At 50.5% G+C, this 14,021-nt stretch overlaps 1 protein-coding gene across 1 annotated transcript; it reads left to right on the forward strand.

Moving 5' to 3' along the window:
* Nucleotides 1-3,032: 3,032 nt before the first annotated feature.
* On the forward strand, nucleotides 3,033-13,177 carry LOC135825896 (uncharacterized). The gene is made up of 6 exons (XM_065338531.1): nucleotides 3,033-3,205; nucleotides 3,444-3,682; nucleotides 8,712-9,036; nucleotides 9,453-9,750; nucleotides 10,013-11,364; nucleotides 11,649-13,177. Exons 2-5 carry the CDS (start codon nucleotides 3,599-3,601, stop codon nucleotides 11,334-11,336), a joined length of 2,031 nt encoding a protein of 676 aa, XP_065194603.1. The 5' UTR covers nucleotides 3,033-3,205; nucleotides 3,444-3,598; the 3' UTR covers nucleotides 11,337-11,364; nucleotides 11,649-13,177.
* Nucleotides 13,178-14,021: the final 844 nt, after the last annotated feature.

Below are 14,021 nucleotides of genomic sequence, written 5' to 3' on the forward strand. Positions count from 1 at the left end.
AGTTTGTATTTTGTATTCTCCACAGGCTAGGCCAGGCCTTATATTAGCCTAAAATCTAAATCGAGGGAGTCTCCGTCAACAGCAGTTGCGTGTTGCTGCCCCTTGATCTAGACTACAGACAGACCCAGTGTACATAATGGACACACCATTGTACTTGACCATGCTGCACGAGTATGAATAATTTTAAAAGTATGATGGCCCGGATGGGCATCCCCTTTCACTTCTCTTTTCACCATGGTCCATCATCTGTACTGGAGTGCACTGTGTCAATACCGGTGGTAGTACATGTAGTAGTACTAGTAGTAGTAGTGTTGCACATCATGGCACTTCTTCTTCTTCTGACCTTAGCCTAGGTCCAGCTGACGACCTAGGCTATAGCTATAATTATGCGCTAGTGTTCAAAGGGCCAAAATAATAAATTATAATAAATAGATTATTCCCATGTCACCAAGGTTTGGTCTAGGTCACATGGAAATACAGAAGTTTTGAGGCTAAGTTTATTTGGTTCAGTGATTGGTTTGAATCAAGTTTTCACTTTATCTTTCTCTTTCTATGGTGGGTTTATTTCTTCGTTTTTGTTCCCAGTTACGAACCCTTTTTATCGAACTTACCAACCAATTCAGTGGGCAACCGAACCGCCGGCACAAGGCCTAGCTGGCCCTAGTTGGGTTGCCCAATTGGTACAATAAAAACTCTTGGTACAAAAAACCTTTTGAAACTTCTTCTTCTTGGTCCTTGCCCTTGGCCCGCTTGGGCTTTGCGTGGAGCTACACATGTCGATGTCATACAATGAGTACATGAGTGCTGTCCATGGACTGCTACCAAGACTGCACTGGTGCCCCGACAAGTACAATCATACTCATTGTAGATGATAAGACTCCCTGGCCCTGCCGATGGCCTGCGACTCGAGTACTCCTATGTCCTACGTGTGCTGCGGACTCGCGGTACATCCACAAAATGAAAAGGACGAAGTAAGTTGAAGTACATCTTGACGATGTAGTTGAACGCTTTTGAAGAACATAACCGTTCCAGGTGCGAACAAGAAATTAATCTCGCATGCAGAGTGGACGACATTTACATAATTGTACAGATTTTCAGTAGCAGAATCGCACCGCTGTGGCCGGTTTTCGATGCCAGTTTTCCAAGCGCTACAGTATAACTATTACCTAATGCAACGACGTTCAACCGTTGGGAGACGGCTGGCAAGCGCGACTCTGCCAGATAACGATACAGAACGGCAACCGGCCAGGTGCTGGATTGGAGCAGAGACCAAACTATGACGTTCCACCTCTGGTTTTCCTACACCAATTCAACAGACACACACAGCTACTGCCCTCTAAAGGCAACGGAGCACAGAGTGAATGCCAACACACAAAAGCCGTCTGACGTTGTGTGAGGGTGCAGCACGTACATCTACCGGCGGGTGTGACGAGAAACCTACGGAACACAATGCAACTACCCGATCCCGCGCTGTTGGAGAACAAATCGATACTCACAGTGCTACACGAAGCAGTCAACACTTGAATGTTTTCCCACTGAATCTGGCTTGGGTTTTTTCTGAGCCTTCTATGATAATTATAGCGCTGTCGTTGCCCTTGGCCGGGGTTTGGGAGAAAATCCGTATCCCGAGAGCGCCGATCGCGTTATACAAAAATGCACCCTCAGCGGCCTCACACGATCGAAGGCATTACAAAAATTTAATGTAATGATGGCGATGAGGCTGTTGTTGGGAAACCCGGCCATAACTAGAGCTGGGCTTGGGAGGAAACTGAGTGAAGTCATTCTTGCACCAGACCCAGACCTTTCGACTGTGCTGACCTGAGCTTGCTCTACCGTTCTAGAAAGACCCGTGGCCAAGTAGGTAGAAACGGTAATACTCGCACTTCTATTTCATTACAATGCTCGCGATAATCGTCATCAATGCTAGATCACCATGATCAAGAACTACCTAGAATAAGATCACCGCAACTGTACGTGTATAATCTCCTTGCACCGCTGCACCGGGCCACACGAATACGGATGCTATACCACTTGCACTTGTACTTGTACTTGTAGGATAGATTATTTTTCAGCTTGTTTTTCAGTTTGTTGATGATCTTGGCAATCTGAAAAAGAAAGAAAAATCGAGCACAACGAACTGCACTGTGCACACGTCTGCATGACTTTGTAGATTTATCATGTACAATGTAGATCGGGCTACTATTTTTCACATTGTGATTTTTGTACTATTTCCATCGCCATAATAACAATTATAATAATTATTATTATTGGCAAGCCCGCCCGTTTGCCTTGCGATGTTGGATAGAACAAACAAACAGCAACGGCCACAACAACAACAACACAGACGCTGCGCACTCCAGACAGATCTCTGTCTGAAAAGTAAAGAAACGTTGGGGGTAAGAATGTAGTGCGAAGTGAAGGTGCAATGTACGCATGCAGGGTGGATCGACTGCGCCGATCGAAGTGTAGATCTGCACCAGGGAGTCAGTCATACGATTACCATGATTACGACTCCCTGATCTGTGTCATGTAGATCTACAATCTACTGTCTGTAGAGTGTACTGCGGCTTCGCGAAAAGGTGCTGTTGCCGTCGAGGCGAGATTTCACGTCGCTTTCCCGCCACTTCTTCGCGCCGCGCGCGCGCGCGCAGATCTAGCGGCTGCCGTCCGTTTGGTAGTCTTTGTGTTGGGAGTTGTCTCAAAAAGGCGCGCGGAATTGATGAGTGACGTAAATCACTGCATGCCACACGTGATGACCGCTCACAGCACGCGTGCAGCGTGGGCCTGCAGTGCTAGCCGCGCCGCTCTAGTATAGTACAGTAGTAGTACTTCGCTACATACAGACTCAGTGTAGTCGCTGTTGTACATTCATGGACTTGGTACAATCATGTCAAGTCTCAACGGCTCAAGCAGGAAACATGGCTCCATACTTGGAATGCATGCCCCGTTCAAATGTCAAGCTCAGTCGAGTGGACGTCGACTTGGAGCTCAGCCAAATCCAAGCAGTATTCTAGACCATACCTCTGGCGGTATCTTGGCGGGCTGCTCAGTCTTGAAGAGAACAGTTTCGTAGCTGAGGAACTTCAGTGCAGGAGGTCGCTTTGTTGCTGTTAGCTCTGCCGTGCGAGTCGAAGTTGTTGTCCGCTTCCTCGTTTATCCCGTTCTGGATTCGGTCTCGTTCGCGTCTGCTCTTGGTCCTAACACGGTATGTAGCATGTCAAACCCATTCCGCGGGAAATCAGAGGATCTTGAAATCCATGGATGCGCATACGGGCAGTAGTGCTGGACTTTTTTTGTTTGCATGCGTACGTGCGGTCTGTGGTGGTTGGTAGGCAGAGGTGTGAGGTTTTAAGCGCCAGTTTCACCTGGATCTGTTTGTCACGTCTCCCCTTTGCTGGTGCGATGGCATGTCTTTCTGTTTGGTGTCTGTTTATCCTTCACAGACCTGGATCTAGAGACGGAGTGGATTTGGCAGCAGCAGCTAGCTCCGGCGAGGTGACGAATTGCATTCGTAGTTTAGAAGCACCAACAGCTCGAGTTCTCTCAGTTGTTCCCTAAACTTGGCGAGCAAAGGTTGTAAACTCGAGTAGCGGTCAAGATGAGTGAACCAGGACAAGGTCGTTTCGATGACCTGGACCCTAATGGAGATATTGTGCTGGCTGGTCCAGTTCGCAAAGACAAGGTGAGCATTTTTGGTGCTTTCGGTTCGAATGAGTACGGGCCGCATACAGCTTACATACATAGGTGCTGTATGTACAGGGCTTGGATTGGTGCTGCATTTGACCTCGTGTTGCTCCTGGCTGTGATGTCCAATACCCAACGTTGCTTGACAGCTAGTTGTCTCATTGTGGTAGAGATCTATTTCGTACTGTGTCGGCGACTTTGCAATGGCAGTAGTGGCGCTGCTTTGCCTTTATTCAGTTGGTGCCAACCAGTATGCGTAGGTGTGGGTCCGCATATATGTTATTAGTATTACCAGGTGTGTCGGCAGTTGTCGTTGTATCCGCGTTTCCCGAAGCCCCAAGACATTTTCATTGGATAATGGCTTCTTGTATTGTGCAGGGCATTGGTCGATTTTACGCCCGCGTAGTCTTCCACCTAGTATTCAAAGAAGTTTGGCTATGGAGAGAGGCAAGACTTCAGGCGCTAGAACTCGCATTGGAATACAAATAATTCCGAAAGCGCGCTGGATTGAAAATGTTCTACATAATTGTTAACTAGATTTTCTTTCATCTGGAAGCTGGATTTTCTTTCGTGTCTAGCGTCATGCGAATTTCCCGGGCTTTCTTCCTTGAAACTGATGTTGAGTAGAAATTCTATGAGGAGCGGGGCGCCTCCTTGGATTTCACTTTGTGAATGGCGTAGTTTCTCCGTGTGAGTATCATAAGTTGTGGTTGTTAGCAGGGTCGTTCGCTCTGCGGCAGTTCAGTTCGTTGTGTATCCGACGCTGTGTAGGTGTTGCAGTCAATACCGCAGCCGTCTGGTCTGTTCTGTTGCGATTGTTCGGCCCCAGGACCGACATGTCATTCTCGTGGGTGCTGTACGCTGTTGTCTGCTTGGCTCCGGTTTGGACTAACACTTTGCCAAGTACGAAGCCGAACTGACTGACAGTCTGTGCGGGCAGACCTGGTTGTTTGCAGCTCAGCGTATGGCTGTCTTTTCTCGGGAAAGAATAGTCCTACACACTAATTATTAGTGTGTAGGTTCTCTGTGGCGATGTTGTGTTGCAATGTAGACATCCAACATCTCAGGGATGTGTTGCGAGGGTCGTGCCATGCATGTATTTGCGTCGAACACGGGGAAATTCGCCACAGCTGGGAAGGGTGCCAGCTTGCTTCGGGTATTTTTGGCTTTTGGACAGATTCCAGCTCGTACCCCGGTAGTGACTGTCCCGCAAGTCAGTGCACTGCGAACACGGGGTTCGTTTTCGCAACTTCTCCTGTTCGTGATAGCCAAGCGTAACTTGGTTATTCCGCGCTTTTCCCCTTCCGAGGTAGACGGGATGCCCGCAGCTGTTAGTTGTAAAGTGTGTAGCTTTGTAGAAGCGCTTCGATTCTACCCCTTCTGTCTTGTCCAGGAAGTCCTTCCACTGCTTTCTCGCAGTGTATTCGTTTTGGGGACGCCTGTTAGAGTATGCTTCTGGCATAGTACATGTCAAATAGCGATATGCTTTGTCGGCTGCTTCCTGCTGCCCCTGTCGTCGGTCTCTCAGTGAAGGCCCATCAGGTTAGGGGACGTTTTCCAAAGTGCCGCTGTCGACTTGGCCGAAAATCTGCTCTTCTCCCCTGTCTTAGCAGCCTCTGATGTGGCAGTGTTTGAGAGGGTTCGGAGGTCGGCACTCCGCAGTGCCAAAGAGAAATTCTCCTCATCCATGATATTTCGTTGAATGCGCGCAACTTACTCCCGCATCGGTGCAGAACCGTTGTCCCGCTTGGCAGCACGCCGTGGCCGAACAGTGATTGCTCATAATGCTGCCTTAGAAATTTCTCTCCGTGCTTGCGCTGCTGTCAGCTGCCTGATCTGAACAATACACCTCTGAAATGATTCCTTCCGGCCGCTCCGCCGAGTACCACGCGACTTTCTCGCATCGAAGCAGGAAAGTCAGAGGAAGGAATTCTGTTGGAGTATGATAGCGTTCCACCCTGGCATGCTCTAGCTCTGGCTGTATGGTTGATCGCCATGCCCATTGCGTGGAGCTGCTGGAAAATAAAAGCGCCTCATTTGGGCGGTGTGCTTGTGCGTGTACTGTAGAATAGTGGGCTAGCTCGTTTGAGTCTTTTTGTAGAGGGATTTTGACGTCTGGCTTCTACGCACCCACCGCCCCTATCACACTTTGTACCTCTAGACTTGTGATCACACAATCACTGTCTCTCGGTCGACATCATCCACACAAACATGATGGCATGACTCGTCTGTTCCTGGCACTCACTCTGGCGGTGCACACACATCGGCGGACTTTTAGTTCCATGTTGACAACCAGCACGTCGACTCGCCTGGTCGCAGGAAGTACCCTGATCGTGTTGCCAGGCGATGCTTGGCTGCCAGTTTTCGCCGTGTTTTATGAACTCATCACGGCGGGTGCATGTATTGTTCGAAACTTCAAACTCGTGACTACACAACACTGATTCAGCATGAGTAGAGAGAAATAATTCCTGCGGATGAGTAGCAGTGAGGTGGAAACGGTCGATGTAGTTGTGTCTATAATTCCACGTCCCAGCTCACATGTGATAGGTGTCTCACTGCATAATTGTATGGTGCGTACATAGTGGTTCTGTTCCAAGGAATGCGAGCTGTTATCTGTAATAACAGTACCAAGCAGGTGGTGTGCTTGAGCCGGAACAACTGCAAGGTTTTTTGGCACTCTGTCAGAGCGCTTTAGGCTGGGAAAGAAGCCAAGATGTGATACACACTATTCCTCAGCATATACATAATAGCTTTTACAGGAGCATTAGTGTGTTGTTCAAAGCCGCAAGGGAGTGGTAGTGAGGCAGCAAAACTTCCAAACATTCCTCTGCCCTGGTTCTGGTTGGTCTTGGTCCTGGTGTTGTGTTGTGGTGGTGGTGAGGTGGCGTTGGGGTTTCACACCTCTCCTGTGTGACCAGGGCAATGGCAAGAATTTAGGATGGGCTGGGGTGGACAATGGACACGCACTCACACTTTACCTGTGCTTGTGAGTGTGTCTACTAGTATCCAGAGTGCAGTGTCAGGCTGCTGGGCATTTGGGAGCACTGGTTGCCCAAAGTAGTTGGCAGCACTGCACTTTTTCAGATGCACTGCTTTTGCTCTGGATGCTGGGAAGTTGGATTGAAAGTCTTCACATTTTTGCCTATTTATAATTTAGGCCAGGGTTCCCAGGCATAACCTGGTGTGTGTGCAGTGCAGGCACTGCCACATGTACTGGCAAGGGTGGGCCATTGCGCAGCACATGATTATTGGTGTGTAGGTGCTGTGTGTGTGTGGTGTGGGTAGGCTGTGAGATGTGTTTGATGGTGGAGTCTGAAGAGGTCCACTTGGCCTATCCTATTGAGCTACATAATGCAGAGTCTGTGATGCATGCGGAGACTTCTGAAAGGCAAATGAATAGGCTGAGATTCATAGGTGATAAGAGTTGTTTTCAGTTCAGCTGTGGGAGCAAGTACATCATGTGTCAGATTTGGAGTCCTGGGCGTACAAGTCTGCCATTCATTCAGCCCTTTGGTAGTCTGGAGAGGTTGTTCACTCACAGACTTGGGTGGTTGCAGGACTCTTGAAGTTTCTGTTGGTAACTTTGCGGTGTGGTTGTCATTGCATAGCAGTTGTGGTTTGGGGTCAGTGGTTGCTATTACAGTTACATCAACATACCATGGTGTGATGTTGGTAGAAGATAGCACATCTCTCTCTCTCTCTCTCTCTCTCTCTCTCTCTCTCTCTCTCTCTCTCTCTCTCTCTCTCTCTCTCTCTCTCTCTCTCTCTCTCTCTCTCTCTCTCTCTCTCTCTCTCTCTCTCTCTCTCTCTCTCTCTCTCTCTCTCTCTCTCTCTCTCTCTCTCTCTCTCTCTCTCTCTCTCTCTCTCTCTCTCTCTCTCTGCACACTTGTGCAAGGGGATTTTACTCAGTCTTTCACAGGTTGTGCTGATTATGAGATACAGTATTTGAGTATTGCTGGCTGGAAACCTTATTTGTCTGCATGTGAATGTGTGTGTGTAAGCTGCTTAGCATAGTATGTCATTGAGTAGTACTCAGCCTTGGCACGTGCCACTTGACAAGGAGCATTCCAGGCATTTGTTACTATGTCTTGGTGAATATCTCTAGGCCTTTGACTTGTACATGAGCTGATATTGGCCGGTTGGCATGACTTGCCAGTTTCCGTCTGTGTACTTTCAGCAGCTGTCCCAGTTACCTTCAGTAGAGTTAGGTCGGTCAGCTGATGCATGTGCAAGCCTATGCCACTCTGTGTTGTGGTGATCTGGATGCTTCTAAAACTGAGTGTGTGGGCTGATAGTGTGATGTGCCAAGTCTGCAGAGCGTGGCAGTGGTCAATGTGCTCAGGAATCTGTTACTGGTCATCATGATCAGGTCTTTATCCGCCTTGGTGCTTGCTAAACATGGCCAGCTTGCCTTATTTACAGCCCTATCCTGGCATGTTGAGCCACGTTGGACCAACCCGCACTGATTACTTGGCACATGCACCCTCCTTTCCAGCAAACTAACTTACCTGCAATGTTCCCTACAATCTGTGTGGCACTGTGGGACGGGGGATTTGGTCTAGGGCAGGCTTGTCGTTCTGTTAGTTCACAAGAATTCCTTGCACAGTGCAATTGGATTGGATCCATGGTCCAGGTGGGATCGGATACAGGGTGGCTGCACTTTGGCCTATGCTTGGGCACTGTAGCAGGTGGGGACGTTCACGTGATGACACATCTAGAAAGAATGTGCCTGGAATGCTGGGAGGAAAGACCTCCACAAAGTAGAAGGATGCTGCTGTTGTGGTCCCTGCCAATATCCGGGACAATGGCCAAAAAGTGAATAACACATACATGTTATGTGTGTTTCTTATGTTCTCACAGAGTAAGAGTGAGAGATCTACTGTATTGTGGGCTAACCTGAACATACATACATACATACATAGTAGTCCCAAACTAGGATGCCGCTGCTGTTGTGGCCCCTGCCACGATCCCGGACTGTGGCCTAAACATACGGCTTCTGTGCGTGTGTGTTTCTGATGTTCCCACAGACTAAGACTGAGCGATTCGCTGTGCTGTGGGCTAACCCGTTGTCGGGCGCAGGCTTCCCAAGATTCGAGGTGTACGCCGATGAGAAGTCGTTTCTCAAGAAGAAGACCCCGAAGACCAAGATTCCCATCAAGGACATCGAGAGCTGCGAGAGGACGGAGCCCAGTAGCTCGCCGAATTCCAGAGACCTGCACCGGTTCGTGATCAAGTTCCACAACGGCGATCAGTTCTTCTATAGCTGCTCATCGTTGGATCACCAGACGGCTTGGTGCAGCTGGATTCAGGAGTTTGTCACCGGCATTCCCGATGTGGGCAAGCACGGATATAGTGAGTACAAGTGTGTTGCCTGTAGTGCGGTGCTCTTCTGTGTGCGTGTGTGTTGTGCATGTCAGCTACGCGAGTGTGGGCTTCTATTACGGCGGTCTGCAGCTAAACACGAATGGTGTATCGCATGAACCCACTGCGCTCTGTTTTCCCTTGAGCTCGTACTACTCCTACTACGGTCTGAAACTAGCATGGATGGTGCAGCGCATGAACTCAATGCGCTCTGTTTTTCTTGTTGCCTCCGCTGTGCCACTGTAGTCGAGAGCTTTCCCAACCTGAAAATCATGCTTTCCCCTTGAGTTTCACACGGTTATGCTTCTCCCACGGTCTGAAACTACATGAAGCTTGACCGTTTGGTGTAGCGCATGAACTCACTGTGCTCTGTTCTTGTTGCTGTTCATTGTGCCGCTTGCCTGCAGTCAAGAGCTTTCCTAACGTGAAGATCGTGCCGCTCAACCTGGCGCAGAAGATTGATCTGGCTGCGGAGGTGCCGGTGCCGTGCACGCTTGCGTTCAGCCCCACCGACGTGGGTGTGTTCCTGCCCATGCGACACAAGCCACGCTTCGTGGTGCAGGTGCGCCTGCTCCGCTCAGCGGGCTACAGCGGCAGCCTGATGCACTTCCAGTGCGGGCGGCGCACCACCTGCGGCGAGGGCTTCATGTTCTTCGAGTCGCAGAGCGAGTACGAGGCCAAGCTGATGAAGGACGCGCTGTATGAGTAAGTCCGTCTTATTTTCTTGCGGTCAATTTTTTCTTCACACTTTTCCCTGTTTCCATTCCATCAACCTATGAATATTCTCTTGGATAGCATGACTGTGTACACGAGTTCCTCTCTGCTATAGCCTGGGGTGTAGAGTTGGCTCGTCATCAATCCACACCGGGTGCCACGCAGGCGAGCTTTCTTGGATCAATGCTCTATAGTCCATGCTCACTACATGTTCATCTGGTGTGTTCTTCTTCACTCTTGTTTCTGCTTGTAGGGAGATGAGCCGGGGTGTTACGAGTGAGTCACCGCCGGCGAACAATGGCCCGTCACCACGCTCACACCAGTACCCGATCAACATACCGGCAAACAGCACCAGCATGGCGTACGCCATCACCAACAACGCCCGGCCCAAGCAGCCGATTCCCGACATGGCCGCCAGCGTTTCTCCGCCGAACGGCAGCCTACCGAACGGCAGTCTCCCCAATGGTAGCCTTCCGAACGGTCACTCCCTTCCGAACGGTCACTCGCTGCCGCGCAGCCTGAGTGAGAACCCGGGCATGGTGGCGACGCCGAACAGCAGGGAGGGATCGCTTCGCATGACGTCGCACCGGCCTCGCGCCACGGCCGTATCCACAGCCTCCTCGGCCTCGCACTTCCCTCGCCAGAACTCCGAGCCGGCAACGGCGGGCGCGAGCAGCAGCAGCTTCAGTCGGCAGCACTCGCTGCGCGGGACCTCGCTGAGCTACGGCTCCGAAACGGACGGCTTTATGTCGCCGTCGAACCGTAAGCTCTCAGTGTACGAGGACATGCAGTCGCCGTGGCAGCAGCGCCTGTCCGGCACCGACCTGCATCGCAGCATGTCCAATGGCCACGGTCATAGGCACAGCCACGGCCACGGCGGGGAGGACACTTATGAGGACATGCAGCCGGTGTCGCACAGCCGAACAAACTCTACGGTGAGCGACGTCTCAGGCAGCTCTCACCACGACAGCGGCATGGAGGAGATGGACGGGCGCATGCGTGCGGCGTCGATCGACTCGCACCACTCCAGCCGCGTCATCCCGGACGGCCTGGCGGACAGCTCCGTCCCAATGCAGCCGGGCCTGTACACAAACAAGTCGGTCATGGAGAACATCACGTCGCCCAGCGACATGAACTACGTGAACTTCGAGCCGGTGCGCAGCCAGCGGTCGAGTCGCAACAAGCACCTGGAGGTGAAACGGAACGGACGCGCCGATCGCGAGTACGAGAACCTCTGGGTGGTCGTCAACAACCCGGAGCAGGAGGAGCAGCAGCGGCGGCATCCTCCTCTTCCCCCTCAGGTGTCCGGCCCAATGGCAATCCCCGGTAAGCCGAGCGGTGGCCGCAATTCGCTGGGCCACATCCCACTCTCCGTCAGCGGCGGTGGTGGTGACCTGGAGGCGTCTGGCTCGTGGAACAACCAGGCGCACTCCCTGGCCGAGTATCCCTGTCGGCATAGCGCGCCAAGGTCGTCGTTCACCGCCGAGCACGACATGTTTCCCATGGACGATACCAGTCCACCGCCGCCGCAGCTGCCCAGCCGCGTTCCGCCGCCGTCGTCGATGATGCGCTCGTAGCCGCGCTGCTCGTTGCATTGCGCTCGAGGTAAGCACTGAGCTAGCTCCTCTGTCCAACGTGATTGTTGCCGTGCTTGCGGAGTGGTGTGAAAAGCTCTATGTGAGTAGATTAATAGCTCTGATTTGTGTCTTAGTTATTGTGATGATGGCAGAAGGTCGGAAATTTGGTCCAGATGAATAACATTCGCCAAAGGCTGAAACTGATGTTTATTGCGCATACACACATACTGTTGCGTGCACGGCCCGGTTTTGTTCGTGTCCTTGTGACTAACCACTTGCGTTCTTCTCTGTGTGCTGCTTCTTGCCGTGCAGCGCTCTTCAAACTTTGTAACCCTGGATCGTTCTATCTGAGTACCTACACTCTGAAATCCCCCTCCGTGCTATAACGCTGAACAATGTTGATGTCAAGTATTACAAGAATGTGACAGTTACTACCCAGCAGCTCCCCTGCGACTCCAGGCGTACTGCTCGCCGTACACTGGTGTACTGGCGTGAAACATCCAGGCAGCAGCCACACAGCCTCTCTGTACTACAGGGGGAGTGTTTCGTGGAGACGCTTTAAAAAAATCAGTTCTAACCGTGGTGACGCCATCATCCCAGTGCCCCCTCCCGTGCTATAAAACTATATACATAATTATATATATATCTATAATTATTCCCATGCCAGGACGCCTACATTGGCACTGCACCTTGCGCCGATATCGTGATGAACGCCTTCAGCTCTTCCGATGCCGCTCTGTGTGCCAATGTGTGTGGGTGGGTGCTCCTGGCCAGCTTGAATCTCACAAACTGTCGACTTTATTGCCAGTAATCTTTATGACGCGTCGCTCCTCAAGGCTGTTTGATACTATTGTTGATCCCCTCCCAGTCCCAGCCGGCATTTACCGCTCAGCATCATAACATGCATAAGTAAGCCGGGGACCAGCTCACGAAAACCAATTTTGAGAAGTTCTTTTCAGCGTCCCCCCTTCCCCGCGAAAGCATAGTAATATATTATTCCTCCGCTAGCGCCTCATCACAGCGGATGACCTTCAAGCAGATTTCCCGTGCGGCCTGATCCCAGCCTATTGATTGACATTCCACTTGCGCTATATCTACTGTTGACTACACAGGGCTTGTAGCTGCATTCATTTCTCGGCCAACGTTTGCTTACACTGTACATTTCCGACTGTGCCCCTCCACACGCACACACACACGCACGCACGCACACACACTCTCTCGAAGTCTGTCTATATCGGTTGTGTTGTGTTTTTTTTTATCGAGTTTCCATTGGACACAGTCTCTTCTCCCTCTTAGCCGGTCAGTCATGCTGCTGCTGCTGCTGCAGGTTCTTACCTTGCCCTTCCCACTTCTCTGGTCTCTCTCCTCACTCGACAGTGCCAATGGTCAACGTTCTGTGCCCCTTAACGCCCTTTACTTCGTTTTGCCGCACCGCGTTTCGCCCCCCCCTTGGTTTTCCAGTCTCTGTTTCTGGTGTGCCTCGTTCGCGTGGCAAATCTGTGTACATCATGATAGCAATGCGGTAAACGAAAATCTCTCTCCATGTCTCTTTCATCTACATCTCTCTCTACCGCACACACTGTGTTTCTGTCATCTTTGTTTCTTCGTAGTCTTTGCTGCTTTTCTGCCCAACTTGCTGTTAGTTGGCTTTCTCTCTTTTATCAGTGCAGACTTGCAGACTACTTGCAGACTTGGTCTTTTTGAGCTCTTGATCCAGCCCTTGCTTTTATTACGCTGTGTCCACTGACTTGTTTATAGTGCTGTGTATTCCAACGTTGAGTGCTATTTGTACTATTTTGTGCAGGATATAATAGTAGCTGTTTAAAAGCCCTTATAAATAACTGTCTTTGCTCTCTGTGTGTGTTGTGTGGCATGGACGGCCTGGAAGCTCCATTACCCTTACTGGTAATGTCGGGGTAAGGATAAACAGTGGAGTAAAACGGTGCAACGAAAATGCAGGGTACACTTTGAACGTCGTCCAACCTGTGGCAACAAAACTTACAAAAGGCTAAGCGCTTGACCTTTGATGACGCTTTCAACCAGGGAGTAGTACTGTAAAAGCAGAAATCTTTCGGTAACTTTGGTGCCGATATTTTTACCGAAAATGAAACACACCGAACATTTCGGTACAGTACTCGATCTACTCGTACATGTACGCTTACCTGGAAAACGGGTTTACCGAAATTTCCCTCCACCGAACTGCGATTTTGGAGAATACCGAAAATATTACCCCACCAACAATTTCTGCTTTTACAGTACCGTACCTACTGTAGCTATTGCAGTACTCCCTGCTTTCAACCACCCTAACCACCCACCCCTAACTAAGCGCAGTGCGTGCCGTGAAAAGGGAACGGCATGAAAAGTTGAAGACTGAAGCAGAACATGTACTAGTATTCAAATTATCTCCAAACATTGAAGAAGAAATGAAAGGTGGAGATCTCATGGTTTGTAGGAAGGGCCTGCACCACTCACCGAATGCCATGAGCACGACTCCAAAAATTACAAAATGCTGGACTAACTTACAGCTTTTCAACACTAGTCCATATGGACTAAATTTTCAACCAGGCAAACTCACCTTCTTGGAGTTGGACGATTCGCACCGCCGTACAGTTGATTCCCCCCCCCCCCCCCCCCCCCGCATCGCTTCCCAGGCAGTGGTTTCTCAGCAAAGGGCGAGTAGATCAA

Source organism: Sycon ciliatum, chromosome 10 (assembly GCF_964019385.1).
Source record: "Sycon ciliatum chromosome 10, ocSycCili1.1, whole genome shotgun sequence".
In the NCBI taxonomy this organism is placed as follows: domain Eukaryota; kingdom Metazoa; phylum Porifera; class Calcarea; order Leucosolenida; family Sycettidae; genus Sycon; species Sycon ciliatum.